Source organism: Ictidomys tridecemlineatus, chromosome X (assembly GCF_052094955.1).
Source record: "Ictidomys tridecemlineatus isolate mIctTri1 chromosome X, mIctTri1.hap1, whole genome shotgun sequence".
In the NCBI taxonomy this organism is placed as follows: Eukaryota; Metazoa; Chordata; class Mammalia; order Rodentia; family Sciuridae; genus Ictidomys; species Ictidomys tridecemlineatus.
The window spans coordinates 25,743,601-25,763,654 of NC_135493.1; the positions used below are offsets into that span (position 1 = coordinate 25,743,601).

The 20,054-nt window shown below is 33.9% G+C and overlaps 1 protein-coding gene across 5 annotated transcripts in view; it reads left to right on the top strand.

The window, feature by feature from the left end:
* Tenm1 (teneurin transmembrane protein 1) overlaps window positions 1–20,054 on the top strand; it is a 780,422-nt gene that overhangs the window by 296,124 nt on the left and 464,244 nt on the right. For all 5 annotated transcript variants that reach the window (XM_040285140.2, XM_078034300.1, XM_005319330.4 and 2 more), the window contains 2 exons: window positions 11,440–11,700; window positions 13,302–13,358. In XM_040285140.2, coding sequence (XP_040141074.2) covers window positions 11,440–11,700; window positions 13,302–13,358 — 318 coding nt within the window. The remainder of the gene's footprint in view (window positions 1–11,439; window positions 11,701–13,301; window positions 13,359–20,054) is intronic.

Genomic DNA, 20,054 nt, shown 5'->3' on the forward strand with positions numbered 1-20,054 from the left:
TAAAAACCTCTTGTAGAAATTAATGGTAAACAAAGGAAACATTATTAACTTCCATAAACAAGAGGATTTTGTTTAATTTGAAGGATTGTTTATATAGTAGGGCTGCATTTGCATTAAGTTAACCATATCGCCTCCTCTAATCTTCTTTGGAACATAGCATAGAGTTGACAGGAACAAATAGCCAGGATTATGGGCAAAATCTACAGCTATGGAATAGAACAAAAGCACCTAGCATGTTAAGGTGGAAATGGCAAATGTGTTACCAATATTATCAAGTCCACTTAATCTGCTACTGTACTTTATCACTGAGCCCAGAGTGACCCACAAGTCCTTCCTGCCATGGTTAGGATCAAACTTAATTTGGTGGTAATGTTAGCTTCAGTCTATAACAATCTAAGCATTAAAGATTTCAGTGTAGGGACTGGGATTGTGGCTCAGTGGTAGAGTGCTTGCCTAGTACGTGTGAGGCCCTGGGTTCTATCCTCAGCACCACATAAAAATAAATAAATAAAATAAAGATATTGTGTCCAGTTACAACTAAAAAATAAATATTACAAAAAAAAGATTTCAGTGTACACAATTTAAGCCCTTCTGATTCCACTGGAGCAAAGGCAAAATGGCAGAAAAATCAAGAGATGTCTATTATTTCTATTATTCATGGCAGTTTGTGAACACATTTTGGTGTTTTTGTTTTATCAATTTTGCTGCTTTGTTTCATTACTCCAAATGTTCTACTGGGAATTTTTAATTAAGTATGCAGGAAACATTCTTTTCTTCTCCCTGTATATTCTAAAGATGTCTTTGTTGAAATATAATCAACATACAATGAACTTCACATATTTAGGAGTGTGCAATTTGGTAAATTTGATATATGTGTATACCCATGAAAACATCACTGCAATCATAGTGAACCTTTTATTATCCACAAACATTTAGCCCTTTTGTACTGCCTTTCTACCCTCCACCCCCACCTACCCACCCCAAAGCAACTACTGATCTGTTTTCTGTCACTATAAATTATTTTGCATTTTTTAGTGTTTTACCTAAATGAAAGCCTACAGCATGTAGACATTGTGTGTACCTTCTTTAACTCAGCATGATTATTATGATATTTATACAAGTGGGCATATATATTAATAGTTCTTTTTGTCTTCGGGGTATTTCATTGTATGGATGAACCGGAGTGTACATTCCTTCACTTGTAATGGCCTTTTGAGTTGTTTATAACTTTTGGCTCTTACAAATAAAGCTGCTATGAGCATTCACACACAGATCTCTCTTTGGGCACATGACTGCATTTCTCTTTGGTAAAGATTGAGGCATGGGTCAGGCACAATGGCACACACCTGTAATCCCAGCATTTTGGGTGGTTGATGCAGGAGGATCACAAGTCCAGAGCCAGCCTCAGCAACTCAGTGAGGCCCTAAGCAACTTAGTGAGATGTTATCTCAAAATAACTAAAAAAAGGGCTGGTTAAGTGCTCCTGGTTTTAATCCCTGGTACCAAAAAAAAAAAAGATCAAGGGTTGAAATGACTAGATCACAAATCACATGATAGATGTATAGGGCACGAAGGTTTAATTAGCCCAAGAGCCAAGGATGCTCTCAACCCACCTAATAAAGCTTAACAGCAAGACACAAAAGGATAAAATTGTTGCCAGTAATTTATTCACATGCTAGACAAATCTCAATTATATATTTTATGTATATATCTATGTGCACATATGCATGTGTATACATGCATATGTGCACATAGATACATATACACATGGGTATATATGTATGTGTATATACACATGCGTATTTATGTATATATGGATGTGTATATATGTATATAGAGATATATGTATATATGTACATGAGTATGCATATATATGTATATATATTCGTGTGTGTATATATATATATATATATAAATATATATATATATATATAATAGTGTGTATGTATGTGTGTGTATCTGTAGAGAGAGTAGAATAACCGATATATTCTACTCAATTCCCATGAATTTTGAAGTTTTCTCTTCTGGCTATTGAGAACTGTGTCTATTTCCGGCCCTATTTCAGATTTAGAAGTTGTTTTCTTTATTCCCTTTAGGTGATCTTTCTCCAGTCTCAGGTTGTTTTCTTCCCTCTATGTGCTATCCAGAATATAGGGGAAAAACTATGGGGTACTTGTGAAGATCTTTTCCCACATGGTTCTCTCTACCAAGGTATTATGTACTGCAAAATCTAGGTGTCTTGACTTTCCTTGACTACTGTATCTATCTTTTCAACTCAGACCATGAAGATCCACCTCTGTGCCCCACTTTATTCTAAGGCCTAACACTTTGCAGTGAATATCTTGGAGCAATCATAGGACTTACTTCAGTTATTTCCCACAGCTCAGGATTCACTCTCCATTATCTATTGCCTGATGTTTGAAAATGACTTGGTATGATTTGTGTTGTCAGATGAGGAGAATGAGTTTAGGTTCTGTCATCCTATCTTGCCTGAAAGTGGAAGTCTTCTCCATAATTTAATGTTTTCCTGTAAATATAATTCAAATTTAACACTTCCTGATGAGTGTCCAAGGAGTCATTTCCTCAACCTTTTCTCACTTGGAGAGTTTCTTCTTTCCATCTCTGAAAAATATTTTGAGTAACCTTCTCTTAGTTCCTGAAAATAGAAGCTCTCAAGAGTGCTACATAACCATCCCAGGACACTCTACAAATTTACCAAGATGGTAATTATATTGTGCATGGCAGGAAACTGATTGAAGAGAAGGATAAAAGAAAATTCCATTCAAACCAGCCAGCTGAAAGATTGTCTTTTAGTAAAATTTTGTGACTGGTTTCAGTAAAGTCCCCCCACCCCAGTCTTAAAACTCTAGGGTATATTTTTGAATAATTTTAGTAGGGAGTCGTTTTCCAACTCATTAACCCCAAAAGGACAATGGAAAAATCTTCCTTTGTGAGACTATTTTAGTCAAACGTCTATGCAGGGAACTTATTCTCCATTAGTCTAATATTACTATAAACTGCTTTGAGTAGGCTATTGTTTTTTCCCTTCTTGCCAAATATGGGGAGCATCTATTATTTGAAGTGCATAGCTAATTTACCAAAATAACAATTTTCAATTTGCACTAGTGGCATTGTTTTGTTAAGCAAAACTATCTCATTTGTATTAGAATGTATTCAAGAGGTTAATCAATTCAAAAGTGGTTTCATATCACTACTGAGTTTCAAACATTGGTATTAAATGATGACTCTTTGTCTAGAAGTTTTCTATAAACCAGGGTGATCTCAATACTACCTTATATTTATATAGTCCTTCACAGATCATACAATACTTTGCATTTGACTTTTTCTTTTTTCTTATATATATTTAAGGTATACACATGATATTTTGATATTCTTATATTGATATTTATATGCATAGTCAAGTGATTACTAGAGTTAAGAAAATTACCATGACCAACATACCATAGTTACGGTGTGTGTATGTTTGTGTGTGTGTGTGTGTGTGTGTGTGTGTGTGTGTTTTAAGAGTACTTAAAATGCTTTTGATATTGAAAGATGTTAAAAATTGAGAAGACACTATAGGAGCTGGAGGTCTAATGAATATGATAAAAATTGTAAAGCAAAAAAGAAATAAGCAATCAGGCATAAATTATGTACTATGCTTTAGAAATGCTGTAGGAAATGGTAAAAATATTGAGATGAAGAAAAGTTAGAGAAAACTGTGAGACAGTTAGGCTGAATATTAAACATTAGATTATTGAAAAATCAGAGGGAAATATTCTAGCTGTTTGGCATTATATGTTCAAAAATACAGAGGCAAAGGTAAATAGAGCATCTTTGAAAGGTAATAAGAAGCATCCTCAGATAGAGCAGAATATAGTTTATTGAGAAGTTCTTCATGTACACTGACTCTGGTGCACAGCTCTATCTTGGCATCTTTACTCATTCATCACAAAATAAATGCTAACAGGGAAATGTAGGATGTTATAGAAGTCACATTGTTTGCCTTTATGAGTATGTGTGTGAAGCATTCACAAGTATTTTTAATGGTTATTTAACTCTTTAGCTCATTGGTCTCACTCCTCTAGATGGAATTGCACAGCAGATTAATGTAGTTTAAAATTTCAGACACACACACAAACATTGAGCAAACAGCTTCACATGCTTAGTGAGCATAATGGAAATAGACAAGTATACCTGGAAGACCACAGTGGGCAATAAGGATTCAAGCTCCAAAGTGTTATGAACAGCTAGAAAATTGGACCAACACAGGTAAGAAATGAGAAATTTTTAGGGCCATTGAGCACCATGCATTTGCAGTGTTCAGTAGCCCTGAAAATTTCTCATTTAGGCCAGGAAGTTCCTGTCTAGTTCGAAATGTAGAAATAAAGGGAACATGCGCAGGTTCTCATTGCTCTAAATTTCTGTTGTCCAGGACCTCCCACCATCTCTTCTGGTACCTGATTCTTTTTCCAGATTTTTATTACAAAGATTGTAAAGCAGGCATCTACCTTTTTCATTGTAGTGGTAACTACTGTTTGAGTTAGCTTCAAAATAATTCTTCCATCTTATGTGAATATGGTCTAAATGGAATCTAAGGTTAAAATTAGTTCAAGAAAATAGTTAGCAATTCCTTATAACCATATCAAATTTCCTTCCTTTCCTTAGATTGGCAGAGGTTATTTTTAATCTCTCTCTCTAAGTATGATTGAAGTTTGTTTTGATTTGTTCCAGGTTCCTACCTCATCTCCCTTCTTTTGATTTTGTGCTACAATTCTTTGCCCTCTCATTTGGGCCATTTTTACTGATTTGCAATTCACTTTACTTCTGAGAACATTCTTTTTGACATTAACATGGTCTTTTAACTATGTTCTGGGATGTCTCCAGTTAGCCAATATTGGTTCGTCACAAAGCATGAATGTTTATACTCCAGGCTTTTAACTCTGCCCAGATTTGTTGCCATGCTTTTCAGTATACTGACAGATGGAGAAATCTTGAAAATTAAATAAGGCATAATTGGTAGGTCCTGAGTGTCGAGATAATGGGTGTATTTGGAACTGTGAGGGGAAGATTAGACTTCAGAAGGCTTAGTTATTTTATTTAAGTCCTCTGATAATCACAGGCCCCAGTCCTGCACATTAGGAGCACTCTATCTCTCATTGCTGTGCCCCAGAAAAGGCTGATGAGCCCTAAGCAGAAAAATAAAGGGCAGGTTTGTGTGATGTGCCTTTATTACTCAGTCCTGTTAAATCACTGTTTACTACCTAGTATAGTACTGTACATTTGATGAAGCTTTTTCATGAAGAGAAGAAGAAATTAAATTGAACTAATTTTTTTTAAGACATAAGAAAAATCAAAGAAGATGATTTTGTTTTCTTGATTTTAAATTGAGTGGGTGTTCAGCAAACCTTTAAGTAAGCTTACAAAAATCAATTCATTTGACAACTTGATATTATTTTCTTTTCAAAGTCCCCAAACTGAAACATACAAAATGGTACCCAGTAGAGAAAATTGTTTGTTTGTTTCTGTTTCTTGCTTAAGACTCTAATGATACATCCTGTTTTCCCCTGGAACCAGTAATGAATTATTAAGGGGCCAATATTTTAATTGTGTGAATTTTTATCCTTTAGGCCAAAGCTAGAGTACTACTGCTTATAGTAGCCATGTCTGTAAACCAATGAATTTATGTTTGATGAGTAACCATTTACTCAGTTCCTTTTTTACATTTTATATTCATTTAGCAATAATCTTGTAATTCACAGTGTTTACCTAGACTGCATCAATACTTTAATGTAGCAATGCTTGTAATCATGACAAAAGATCATGTTAACTAATATGGTTGATTATCTTTCACAAGAGAAGTATGAATAGCAACTTGATTCACAAAATCACTAATACTTTTCCTATTGAAATATTGACCATTCCACATTTTTGCCATAACAAGCTCAGGTTATAACTACAGAATTTTAGAACAAAGCAGTTACCTAGAGATTTATTTCTACATGGACCTATAGATTGTATAAATGAAGAAACAACACCTCTTAAATGACTTATCCAAAAACTACATGAGTAATTAATAAAACTTGCTTTTGCATATTATCCATAGGGTTGTTATGAGTCATAGTAATTAAAACTGATAGTTTTATCTTTCCTTCCTTATTTTAAAAATAGTCTAAACCCTTTAAAAGTTGTATCCCTGATTTTTCTGGCCATGGCCAAGATTAATCATGCTTCTTGACCTCAAGTTATTTATCTGGAAGTTTATACCTTAAACCTCCCTTTTTAGAGGATTTTAAGAAAAAAAATACAATCTTGATCTTATCAGAAACCCATAAATGGCATTTCTAGAAAAATGCTGATAAAGATAACTATTGCTTTCCCATTCAACTTTTTCTTTTTTTAATTAATTATTTATTGTAATTAGGTATATATGACAGCAGAATGCATTTTTATTTATTGTACACAATTGCAGCACAACTTTTCATTTCTCAGGTTGTACATGATATAGTGTCACTCCACGTGTGCATGTACCTAGGGCAATCATGCCCATCTCATTCCACCATCTTTCCTGCCCCCATGCACCCTCCCTACCCTCCCTATCCTTTGCCCAATCAAAGTCCCTCCATTTTTCTCATGCTTCCATTCAACTTTTGATAAATGACTTCTTCAGGCTGAACACCTGACGATCAACCTTTAGATTCATAGAGAAAATGTGCTAGTATATTTTATTTAGCATTTCACAGCAATTAAATATATTAATTTTATTAACATTAATACAAGGCCTAAGGTGATCCTATGTATCAGAACCATTTAAGTTAGTCTCATCATCCCCAGCTACAGGATGTTCCCCTACCTGCTGGATCAGTTTCAATGTTAATTCCCTCCTAAATTTGGCTTCCAACTGGTAGTGTTCCTAGAACCAAAGTGTTCCCTAGACAATCACTGAGAAATCATCCATCAGTTAGTCTTGATTTCCTCTTTGCTTAGATGTGAGAAAGATAACATTTTGACTGTCTTTTTGTTCTTTTACTAGGAGGGAAAGAGCAGAACCTCCTTCCAGCTCTGAGACTCTTGGTTACACCTGTGAAAATTGACTAATTCAAAATCTCCTCAGTGTTTTAAAGATTGGTGATGTACAGTTCAATAAAAAATAGCTTTAGAGAAGTATAAATGAAAAACTACACTTGTTTAAAGTGTGTAATGTGAACCAGGAGTGGCAGTGCATGCCTGTAATCACAGTGACTCAAGAGACTGAGGCAGGAGGATTGCAAGTTCAAGGCCAGTCAGGCAACTTAGAGCCTGTCTCAAAATTAAAAAAAAAAAAAAAAAAAAAAAGAGCCTTTGGGTTTAACCCTCAGTGCCAGAATTTTCTTAAAAATTAAATATGATAAATTTTGGCAAATATATAACTGTCAAATTATTGTCACAGTCCAGATAACAGACATTTAGATCATCCCCAAATTTTCTCATGTCTCTTTGTTGTTTTTAAAAAATTAATTGATTTTTTTGTTCTAATTTGTTATCCCTTTGTTATTAATGTCTCTGTCCACTCTCTTCCCTTGGGAACCAGTCCCCATATATTTGTTTGTGTTTTCTAGAATTTTACATAAATGGAAACATTGTAATAGACTCCTTGTCTTCTTTCAGTCAGAATAATTATTTTGAAGTCCATCCATGATGTTGTGCATCAACAATTGCTTCTTTTTGAGGAATGACTAATATTTCATTGTGTAAATATAACAGCATTGATTTCTGTTCACCTATTCATAGACACTTGGGTAATTTCTACTTTCTAGCTGTGATGAATAAAGCTGCTATGAACAACCTTGTACAGATTTTTGGGTTTACACAAGTTTTAATTTCTTTGCAAAAAATATCCATGGGTACAATTGCCTTCTAATAAGTGTACCTTTAACTTTTTAGGAAACTGCCAAACTGTTTTCCCAGCACTTACAATGTATGAGAATTCTTGTTGCTCCATATCCTTGTCAACAATTGATGTGATGAAAATTTTTTTCCAGTAGAAACTTTTTTTTTCTAATAGGTGTGTAGTTGTATCTCATTGTGGTTTTAGTATGTATTTTCCTGTAACTAATGATGTTAAGCATCTTTTCATTTGTTTATTGTCTATTCCTGTATCTTCTGTTATAAAATATTTCTTCAAACCGTTTGCCCATTTAAAAAAGTTGGATTTCTACCTTTTATTAATACACTTAGATTTCATCTCCCCAAAAACTGAAAATAGGTTTTCTTCAGAATAAAAATTATATACATGTTTGTGAGACTGCAAATACATCATTAACTTGCCCACGTCTATACCTATTTATTCTTGAATGGTGATTTCTCATGGTACCTTTCTATCTTTTTAAACTTTGGATATTCTAAGATTGTACTTACATCTCTCTTGTGTATAGCCTTTTTGGTAAGAATAGATCTATAATAAATCCAGTTGAACTTTAACTTCTCTAGAGAATATACAGTATTTTAGGTAACAAGGTTATATGTGCAAGGCTAAAAACCAACCACTTAGGGTGTAAGTGCTTTATAGATAATGCATCCTATGGGAATTTTAAGCAACAACAAGACTTTGTGTATTTAAGGAAATATTTTACAAGGGTGACATTGATTTCAAGAAAGGGAAATGAGGCAGTTCAATGAATATCATTTACTATAAATAAGTGAAAGGTTTCCCTTTTCTCTTTACCGTTTTTTTTTTTTTTTAAGAGCAAGTGAGAGCATACTTGGAATGTTACTTTTCTAATTACAGACTGACAAGGTAGTGCACATTTCTCTGACTACATTAATTAGAGAATTTATGACTTAATCTTTGTTTTCAAAACAGGATGCAATTCCAACAGAAAATAAGTTGTTTATCTTATGCAATTTTTAATCATTTTACATAACATTCTTTAAATGGCAACAAAGAATCCATGTTCAAATTTCCTTTTGAATGGGAAAAAATATCTTTAACAAAAAAGGCATCTGCTTATGTCTGTCAGTGCTCCTTAAAAAAAAACAAAAACAACAACAAAAAAAACTTATCTGGTGTTTCATTAATCTGGAAAGACAAATGACCATGCATTTATTTTTATTTGCTCATTTTTTTCCAACAAATGTCATGACTCAGATGTTCATATCAAAATCTTTGGAAAGTCACATCTCATATGCCTCTGTCTCAGTGAAACTAAATGTGAGTATGTGCTTTTGGAAATGAATTTGCTAATTAGCGTCCTGAATTCATGGGACTTATATAGAGGCCCTTCACAGAAATTTGGAGCAAATATTTCCCGCCTCACATCTTCAAGTAGAATTAGAACTGGTGGGGCAAAATTTGTGGTAATCCATGATGAGGTTTTACCATCACTACTCCCTTTTTCCTGGCTCCCATTGACTTCAGAGAAATTTCCAAGGCCCTGCTTTTCAAAGTGGGGTCTTTGCATCAGCAGCTCGGGTGTCACCTGGAGACTCATTTGAAATGCAAATTAGCTGGTCCTCCTCCATGCCTCAATGGAACGAAAGCAGAAACTAGGGGGCAGGGTGGGGTGGGGCATAGCAATCTCTTAACAAGCCTTCCAGGTGAGCCTGCAGCAGCTGAGTTTGAGAACCACTGGTGTAGGTTAATGAAGGAAGTTGTGACTACAAACCTATATAAAATTCATTTCTTACAGCTTCAAGCTGACAGGTTCATTACCAGGTTGCTGTGGCAACAACTGCAGAGTAGGATTGAATAATGAGACATTGTGAAATTAAGAGGCATGAATATTAACCCATCCCCAAATTCTAAATCCCTAAGATTTATATTGGGCAAAATGGATTTTTACTTTCAGCCTTATGGCAAGGAGAAACATAGTTTGATAAGGTTTTATGTTTGATAAGTAAAAACCATGTGTATTTTTTTAAACATCATTCCTTTGGAATTTAGATAAGTTTTTATAGAAAAGTAGAGTTACATTTAAAGACATTCATCACAGAAATCATAACACTCTCAGCAGTGTTTTATAACCCTGAAGAGTTAACTTTTAATTAGATATTTTAACACATCAGAATAGCTTTATTTGTTTACAATATTTGTTTTACAAAGCACAGTGCTAGGCACCTAGTGGTTATTAAATAAATATTAAAAATTTAAGCCCTTATTTGGCCATTTATGTGTCATAGAAATAGTTATTATAACAAATATATTTGTATACTATATTCTTTTCTTTAATATATGGTGTAAGATTCAGCACTTTCTGTATTCAAAGAATTAAATTCATGTTATGGTTTGCATTTTATTGATATGTGCTAAGGATTAGATGCACCCAGTTAAGCTTCTTCCTGGCCAAATGACATACCCTGTCTCTGATGTCAGTCTGAGAAAATCCTATATAGTGTACTACATCTCCGGATTACCTTATCTAAGTAGTACATGGACATTTCAGATGATATGTCTTGGCATGTGGTCATTTTTCATTAACTTATTAGGGATTGTTAAAGCATCTTTTCTCCTTTTTGACACCTTGCCATAATTGAATATAAAATTGACTATAAGACTGGATGCCTGATATTCATGTAGTAAGTTGATGGAGCTTCACTGGTATCTAACAGAAATAATGCCCAGATATTTTAGGGGGAAAATGGGCTCTGTTGCCATCTGATGTGGTCTGTGTACAAATAGCATCTACATTTTGGACTATTTTTTTCCTCAACTATTAGAATGGAGGATTTGTTACATCATCTTTAAGATTATAAGCATTTTAAATTCTAAGATTTGGGTGAAAAGGAGGAAAACATCAAAATAATAAAGCACCACCAAAGTGCAATGTATGACTGAATTTTTTTTATTTATTTGGTAAAAGAATAAATTAAATAATAAGTAGTAAAAAGTAAAAAAAAAAAACTTTGTTGGAGACTATGGGGAATAATATTAGGTACTTTGATTTTAGGGCATGTTTTAGGGAAAATACTTTAGACGAGTATATTTGAAGTTAATGTTTTCCCCTCAGAGTTTTCACATTGAATTATTTGTTCTTAAATCCAATGTATGGGAAATACTTAAAAAAAGTAAATAACTTAAACATTTTAAGCATAGGTGTGCTCTATAGATCATTACTTTCTAGAAGAGGAATATCTTTAAAGGACAGCTCTCTACACTTTATACTTGTCTGCACTCACTTATTTCATTACATTTTGTGCAACCTAAAATTGTAGCTATAAAGCTATTTTGGGCATGCTTTTTCCAGAACTTGTAAGAATCAACAGGAGCATAATTTTAAGCTACAGAAGTGCAAAATAAGCACAGAATCCTAGCTACCATAAATAAAAGGCCAGAATTCTAACTTTGCAAAAACTCATAATTATTAGCAATGGGGGAGGGGAAGTGTGAGCACCAAAAGTGGAGTTTTATGGGATATTTCTCCATACTTCTAAACTTTCCCCCTGAACTTTATTTCTTCTCAGAGATGGAATTCTGTGAAACCCCTCACACTTTGTGCTCTGGCTACCAGACAGACATGCACAGTGTTTCTCGGCATGGCTACCAGCTAGAGATGGGATCTGATGTGGACACAGAGACTGAAGGTGCAGCCTCACCTGATCATGCACTGAGAATGTGGATAAGAGGAATGAAATCAGAGCATAGCTCCTGTTTGTCCAGCCGGGCCAACTCTGCTTTGTCCTTGACTGACACTGACCACGAAAGGAAGTCTGATGGGGAAAATGGTAATAAAATCACTTACACCATTTAAATAAAACACAAAGAGATTTGTTTTACCCTTTGTTTTGTTTTCCTTTCCTATATCTTCCCATCTGTCATTTAACATGCAGAATGTGATTGCAAGTTAGTAGGGTCCCATGGACAAGGCATATCCCTAAGTATCTGGAAAGTAGATATATTTATTTACAATGATAGACAAAATTCTTTTCATTTCTGGGGAACCCCTAGGGAAATAATCTCATTCGGTCAGCAATATTGTGCATGTCTTATTTATTGCTTGCTTTTATTTTCATCTTTATTTTCCAGTGCAATCCTAGTGGGATTTATTATAGAAAATACTCATTTTATGTATTTTGGCTTTATATCAATGTATGAACAATGAGATGAACAGTTGTATAGCAAGCATACTCTTTATATGTTTCCTATTTTGATTCAGATTAACCTGTTGAATGTGCAGATTGATTCAAATTAATCAGGTTAGGCTGAATGGTTTAAATAATAGATGATAAATTAACAGTAGTCATGTTCTAGGAAATAAGTACTGATGATATGATTATTATAATGTAATTATATACTATTTTCTTGTGATTTTTAGAAAAAGAAAAGTTTTATCTTTTTAATTTGTTGAGAAGGGGCTAACTTATTTCTACTCTTCTGTCGCTACCAACAACTAAAATCCTTGCATAAAAATCACATTAATTCTTACTGAACACATTAATCTGTTCATTACTATTCAGTTTTTCCAAATTTCACATGTTTCCATCACCATGACTATGAAGCCTAGTCTGTTAGCAATGGCTAATTGCTATTTTCTTAGGTGGCAGAGGTAGCCAACTGTTCTGAACTGGCAGTTTCTTCTAGTCTATCCCTTTGTGCCTCCTTAAGCCCAACAGAGACACTGGACACAAGAATGTAATCAGGAATGAGTGATTGCCCACCAGAATATAATTTTCTAATAATAGTACATAACATTTCATGATATTACCAAATATCTTTGGGAACTTGACTTTTACGATTATTTTCCTATATGTATGTATATAATGCTGAAATGAGAAGGGAACATATTGATATGTTTATGCATATTCATGTAAGTGAAAAAACATTAAGATGGAAGTTAGGAGACTTTGGAATGGTCACTATATTTGGGGGGCTTCATGTATTTTTGAAGAAAAACAGTGACCAATATTATATGAAATTGAGTGGTATTTGATCTCCTCTATTATCAAGACATCTTGTTCTCCTTCATTCCACTCCTGACATTGGAATTTATGGCAAATTCTCTGGATTAAACCATTAAAATCCAAGAAAGACATTTCTGCACTGTATTCTCCCATACTTCTACTTCTGCAAGACCCTTAGTATGAGGATACTTTTAGGGTGATAAAAATATTCTAGAATTAGATATTAGTGATGGTTGCATAACTCCATGAAAATACTGCAAACTACCGAATTGCATGCTTTAAAAGGGAGGTATTATAGTATGTGAAGTATAGTTCAATAAAGCTTTTTATTTTTTAAAAAATCACTGAAAAAGGTTAAGGTTGAAGATTGAAAAGTTCCAGATGATTTGGACAAGGATTAATTAGTAAAATGTTTGCTATTACAGGTTTCAAATTCTCTCCAGTTTGTTGTGACATGGAGGCTCAAGCTGGGTCTACTCAAGGCAAGTGTTTGCAAATATTTGACTACAAATTGTTTTTACCTCATCTTATCCCTGACACCCATCCCCTCAAAGAGGAACCCTGTTCTTCTGACAAACAACACAATGAACTTGGTAAAATTAGCCCAGTGTCAGTTTTTGTTTTGTTTTCCTCTGTTATCAATTCATGGAAGCATACCTAGCAGGACATGGATTTCATCTATTTGTTTTTACATAGTCATTTTTCAGCAAGGAGGGCATTATTATTTTTACTTTTGCCTTTATTGTGCTCATTGGGTTTTGAACCCCTTTTTAAAAAATATTTTTTAGTTGTCAATGGACCTTCATTTTATGTTTTTATATGTGGTACTAAGAATTGAACCCAGTACTTCATACTGGCTAGGCAAGCACTCTGCCTCTAAGCCACAACCCCAGCCCGGGTTTGGCCCCTTTGGAGAAGAATACTGAAAGCAACTTTTATGAGTCATTTTGTTGACTTAATCTGTATTGAGCCATTTTCAAACATTTTATAGTTAAGGTTCTCATATCTAACCACAGTGATTCAAACACAGAAGACAGATATATAGGGTTTATAACAGTACTTGTAACATACAAGTATGATATGGATACTTATTATTTTTGTATCAGCATTTCAAAATTATTCATAACATTATTCATATCTGTGAGGATATGAAATGAGATAACTCATTTTATATTCATGACTACTCTGTGAAATAGATCTATTATCAACCCTATTTCACACATAAGGAAGTGTTAAAACAACCATTCAGAAAGAAGCTAACCATTTTTTCTTCCTTGTATCACGTATGTATATAATATGAACTTAAACAACTCTCCTCTGCTTACATTAGAGTTCTGAATGTCTTACTCTGACTGTTATTACTATTTTCTTTTTTTTAAGGAGGAGGGGAGAGGGGGAGAGAGTGTATATATATATATATATATATATATATATATATATTGTAGATGGACTTAACACAATGCCTTTATTATTTTTTTATGTGATGCTGAGAATCGAACCCAGGTCCTGCCTGGGCGAACGCTCTACCACTGAGCCACAATCCCAGCCCGCTATTTTCTTTTTTTAAGCATATAAAGCAGGGTTTATTTTAAAAGGAGTACTTCTTATTAAATAATAAATAATAATAAATAATTCTTCTTATTAAAAAGGAGACTTCTCCTGGGAGGGAGAAGGGGGCCATAGCTGGTATCCTGGTATCCCCAGAAGCAGGAGTGTTCTGCCTTTTTTTTTTTTAAAGAGAGAGTGAGAGAGAGAATTTTTTTAATATTTATTTTTTAGTTATTGGCAGACACAACATCTTTGGCATGCCAGGCGAGCGCACTACTGCTTGAGCCACATCCCCAGCCCTGTGTTCTGCCTTTTAATAAGTCCTATGCTTCCCTTGTACTCCTGATCTCTTGCCCCTTATCTCTCTCCTTCCTGTTACATGAGTAGGCTCAGGAAATGCTCAGTGGGGTGGCCAAAAGGTGGGAAACTGGTAGGTTGGAGGGGCCAGGGAGGAGAGATCAGGGCAGGAAGGGTACATAATTAACAACTCCCTGCAGAGAGGGACAATTCCTGGGACAGGTTACCTTAGCAACTGGTTGGAGCAGGGGCAAGTTATCTTGATAAAGGTGGAAGAAGGGCTCCGTCTCTATTTTCAAAAAGAATAGTATAATTTGGGATTTTCCTTTCCTCTACTGTGGAGTAGAGGAAGGGAATCAAGGGGGATGGATGAAGAATGGCAAAAGGGAAAACCAGTGGAATGAATCTGACCTACCTTTCCAGTTTACATATATGAATATGTCACAATGAGTCTTACCTTTATGCATATCCACAAGGCATTGATTTTAAAGATTATAAAGAAATAGCAGAAAAATCAGTAGAGGTAAAGAAACAGGGAAAGGGAACAGTGGGGGGGGGAGGGAAAGGAAAAGGAAAGTATTAGGGTCTGAATTATTATATAATACTAGAAATATATGAAAGTTAAATAATATACAATCTCCAACCTTAAGGAACTTTTCTGATGTTTGTCCTTGAATAGACAAATAAAGCTTTCCCAAGTCTCAGTTTCCTATTCTGTCAAGTGGAGGAAATACCTATTCAAAATTTGGGGCTGCTGGTGGTTATGTATGTATCTCAGCAACTCAGGAGGCCTAGAATAGGGGATCACAAATTCAAAGCCAGCCTCAGCAACTTAGTGAGGCCCTAGGCAAATTAGTGAATCCCTGTCTTAAAACAAACAAACAAACAAACAAACAAACAAACAAAAAAATAAATAAATAAAAGGACTGGGGATGTGGCTCAATGGTGAAGCACCTCTGGGTTCAATCTCTAGTACAAAAAAAATTTTAAGTTTTGGGGGTTTTTGTGAAGAGTATGGATGTATAGCATTTTATGGTATGTCTATTTTAACTAAATGTTTAATAATAAATGTCCTTTGTGGTTTTATCTATCACTGTACATTTACTATGCACATATTATCAGGTGCTATAGTGTAACATTTCTGTTATCAAGGATTAAACAGACATGCATTGTACCTTCTGAAACATCTGGTGTCCTAGGAAACTCTCTAGTCTAGCAGAATTCATCTTACTTTCTGCTTATTTCAAACTAGGTAAAAATCCTTGGACTTGTCTTAGATTAAACAATATATCATTTCAATAGCCAGCAATCTTGTTCTGAGAGGACTGTGATAGGAAATTCACTAAAGTACTTCAGACCTGTGAGGGTTAATTCCTGCTATTATAATTCCTACTGTCATTGTAGTAGTCCTTAAAATAGAGCTGGGATTTCAATTATTCAGAAGCCCTGTTGATTTCCATGCTTATTGGGCAGTTGTGCTCCCTATGTACTGCTCAGGAACTTTACAGGTACAGGAATATCTGGTGCAATCCCATCACAGCTAAGAAATCCATTAGTACTGCTCCCCATTGTTTCTTTACTGCATGCCACAGAACCCTGGTAATATAGCATGTGCTACCAATAAACACCATACCATCATAGCCATGCATATGCTGTTCTCAGACCCTAAATTGCTTCAAGGGAACAGCTGGAGTTGTGAAAAAATGGCCAAACTAACACCTGGGGTTTTTGAATGACACGTGATAGTTATTCCCAAATGAGGAGTTATTCCTTCTGATATTTGACCATATGGGGCCATTCATTGTACATTTAGTGGAGGAAATTTGTTTGTTTGTTTTAGTTTTCTTTCCTTTGCTTTTTGTTTTCCCTTGGTAATGTAAGTTATACAGGACACTTCCATAGCAGTGATAACAGTTCCTGAGGAACTATCTGAATGTCAAAAGAAGTGTGTGAAACAATGCAATGACTTGGTAATAGCTTTGGCAGGAGCCCTGCCATATAACTGACATCCTGATGGCTCTGTTGGACCCATTAGGCATGTATGAGACAGTGCAGTTGACTCTGTAACAGCTCTTTTGGAGATGTTACACTATCAGAGGAAGTGCATAAGTCATTGGGATTACTTTACATGTGGGTGAGACACTTCTGTGGTGAATGTTATGTTTTTACAATTGAAAACCACTTTGATGACCTTGAACTTCAAGCTATTATCATGGTAGATATAACAAAGTCATATTTTTTCAGTAGGTAATTTTAACTAGTATTTTTAGTGTTAAAGTAGTAGCTGATGGTTAAAAATTACAATAATTGAAAACAAGTATAAACTGGAAAAGTGAAATATCCTTCTCTCTACCTTTCAAGTGTCATTTTTGAAAGACAGCTAGTGTTAACAGTGTACAAATGGGATCACATGCTACAGAAAAACCAACAACATTTTCCAGTTCAGATATCTTGGATATATCCCCATATTTGTAACAGAGATCTACCCCATTAATTTTAACGTATGGAATTTTGTTTATGTATATGCCATTTTTGAGGTACTGGGGATTGAACCTAGAAGCATTTTCCACTGAGTTATTTTCCCCCTTTTTTTTATATTTTTTAAAATTTTGAGACAGGGTTTCACTAAATTGCTGAGGCTGACTTTGAACTTACAATCTTTTTGTCTCAGCTTCCTGAGTTGCTGGGACTATAGGCATGTACCAATGTGGCCAATTGTATCAATTTTTTTTTTAAGTCATTTCCTCTTGGTGCACAACTAGTTTTCCAGTGTTTGATCTTAAAAGTAGTACTATATTTAATATCCTTGTATACATCTTTTTGGACACTTCTTGAATAATTTCTTAGTACTAAAAATGATGGGCAAAAGATATATGCGTGTTTGATCTTTTTTTGTATATAATATAAAATTTCCCCCTTAAAAGAGCACTACCTACTAACACTATATGAAGAGTATCTGTTTTCCTATATTCTTACCAACACTGGCAATGAAAAAAAATGATTTCTAATACCCAATCTGCTAGATGAAATTTGAGAGCTCTTTATGGTATTATTTTGTATTTATTTATGAATGAGTTTGGGCATTTTTATATGCAATGGCCCATTTGCATCTCTTCTCTGAATTGCCTGTTGACATCCTTTGCCCAGTTTTCTACTTATAATCAATAAGAAAAATTTCAACAACAAAATAGAAAAAAAAGTGGATATAGTCCATAGAAAAGGAAATGAGAGTGTTTCTTGAACATATGAAAAAAATGTTTAACCTTACTTCTAAGAGAAACTACTATTAAAATTATAATACATTATCATTTATCACCTATAATCTTGGCAGTAATAAAATTTTGATAATGTGCTTTTTTGAAAACTGTGCATAAAACATTGTTTAAAGGAGTATAAGTACAATCTCTATGAAAGAAAATTTAACAATACTTAGGAAAAAAATGTTCTCTTTTGACCCAAAAATTTCAATTCTTGAAATTTATCCTATAGATATTGAATGAGCACTTAATGATATGTATGGGGGGTCACTGTAGCATTGTTGAGATATGAAAAAATCAGAGACACCAATCAAAATGTTTGTCAATAGGAAGATATTTGAATAATTTATGGTTTATTCATGCAGTGGAGTGTTCTGCAGCTTTAAAAATAATGAGACATATATGTTAGGAGGAAAGTTGGAGATGGCCCAGGTAGAATTGCACAGAGGTTTCTACTCCATTGACACTCTATTTTTGTGTTTCTAATATTTTATTACCTAAACTAGGTGATGAGGTATATAGGTAACTATATTATTGCTCTTTATACTCATTTATGATGTCTAAAATGTTGTTTAATAAATTTAGCACAAACAAAATGAGACAACTATATATGTATTGAAGTAGAACAAATTTGAGATGCATCATTAAACAAAAAACATAGGGTTTGAATCATTGCATAAAGGAGTGGATATTTGTCTGTGATCCAGTATAAGAAATACATTTTAGGGGCTAGGGATGTGGCTCAAGTGGTAGCGCGCTCGCCTGGCATGCGTGTGGCCCGGGTTCGATCCTCAGCACCACATACAAACAAAGATGTTGTGTCTGCCAAAAACTAAAATAAAAAAAAAAAAAAAAAAGAAATACATTTTATTGTAACCAAGTTCACAATAAATGTATAAATAAAAATCAGAAACAAAAATTTAACAATACGCCAGCCTTTTTATGAACAATATGCTGTGACATATTCTATTCTATTCATTTCTTTATAATGTTAATTATGAACCAATAAATTAATTGTAACTCACTAATATGTCACAATCTGCACTTTTAAAACCATGATATCTACTATATTACTTTATGTGTGATGTTTAATGAAACTGTATGCACACATGTTTTTATATGCTTAGATTTTTTTCTGGAAGTATTCACAGTAAAATGAATAATTTTAAGTGAATTTGTGGAGAGGAATTAGATGGTTGTGAGACAGAAGTCAGAGGGAGTTTTTTTTTAAAATCTATGTGATTTTTTTGTTCCTTTTGAACTTACTTAGTACCATATGCTATGTATTTTATTTTATTCATCAATTTTATTAATTTATTTTATTTAACATATTTTTTAAAATAAGTGAAGTAAAAATGATGTCACAGAATAATGAATCCAATTCATCTGTTTTCTGGACCAGTTTTTAAGTAGCCAATAATTGCTGTTTACAGAGCTCTTTCAAATGTTTGAAGATAAATTTAAGAAATAAAAATCTTCTATAAAAAATAACAGAACAAGGTTATAAAATAGTACCTTTAGGGCAATTCCCATCTTTAGCTCTTGATTTCTTTCTTTGACATAGTTGTGTGTGTGTGTGTGTATGAGAGAGAGAGAGAGATCCTTTTGAAAATAAAGTGGAAAACAAATCTATTAGATAACATATTAGGTGATATTGTGATGGTTAAGCCTGCTCATTTTGATTATCCTCCCAAAGTTAGAGGGCCATACGTAGAAGGGAAACAATCATTTATTTAAAAAGCTCTGTTTAGTGATCAAGTTTCTGTCTTACAGAGGATGTAAGGCATGGATGTATTGTTATCCAGCAGACAAGCAATTGTGTATTTCTAAGTTATCTGCCAAAATTAACAGTTGTAAAATAAAAAGGTAGCTGAAAATTTCAAGCCTTTCATTTAATATATACCATACCATTTTCCTTTGAAACCAAAACCATATATGTGTCATTTTACAATTTTAGCATTATACACATAATGGTGTTTCCATAAACAAGTGACTGTCATACTAAGTGGTTGATTTTAAATAACATTTCCTTATTCACCAAAGCCATACATTAATTTTCTTCAATGTTATGGCCAC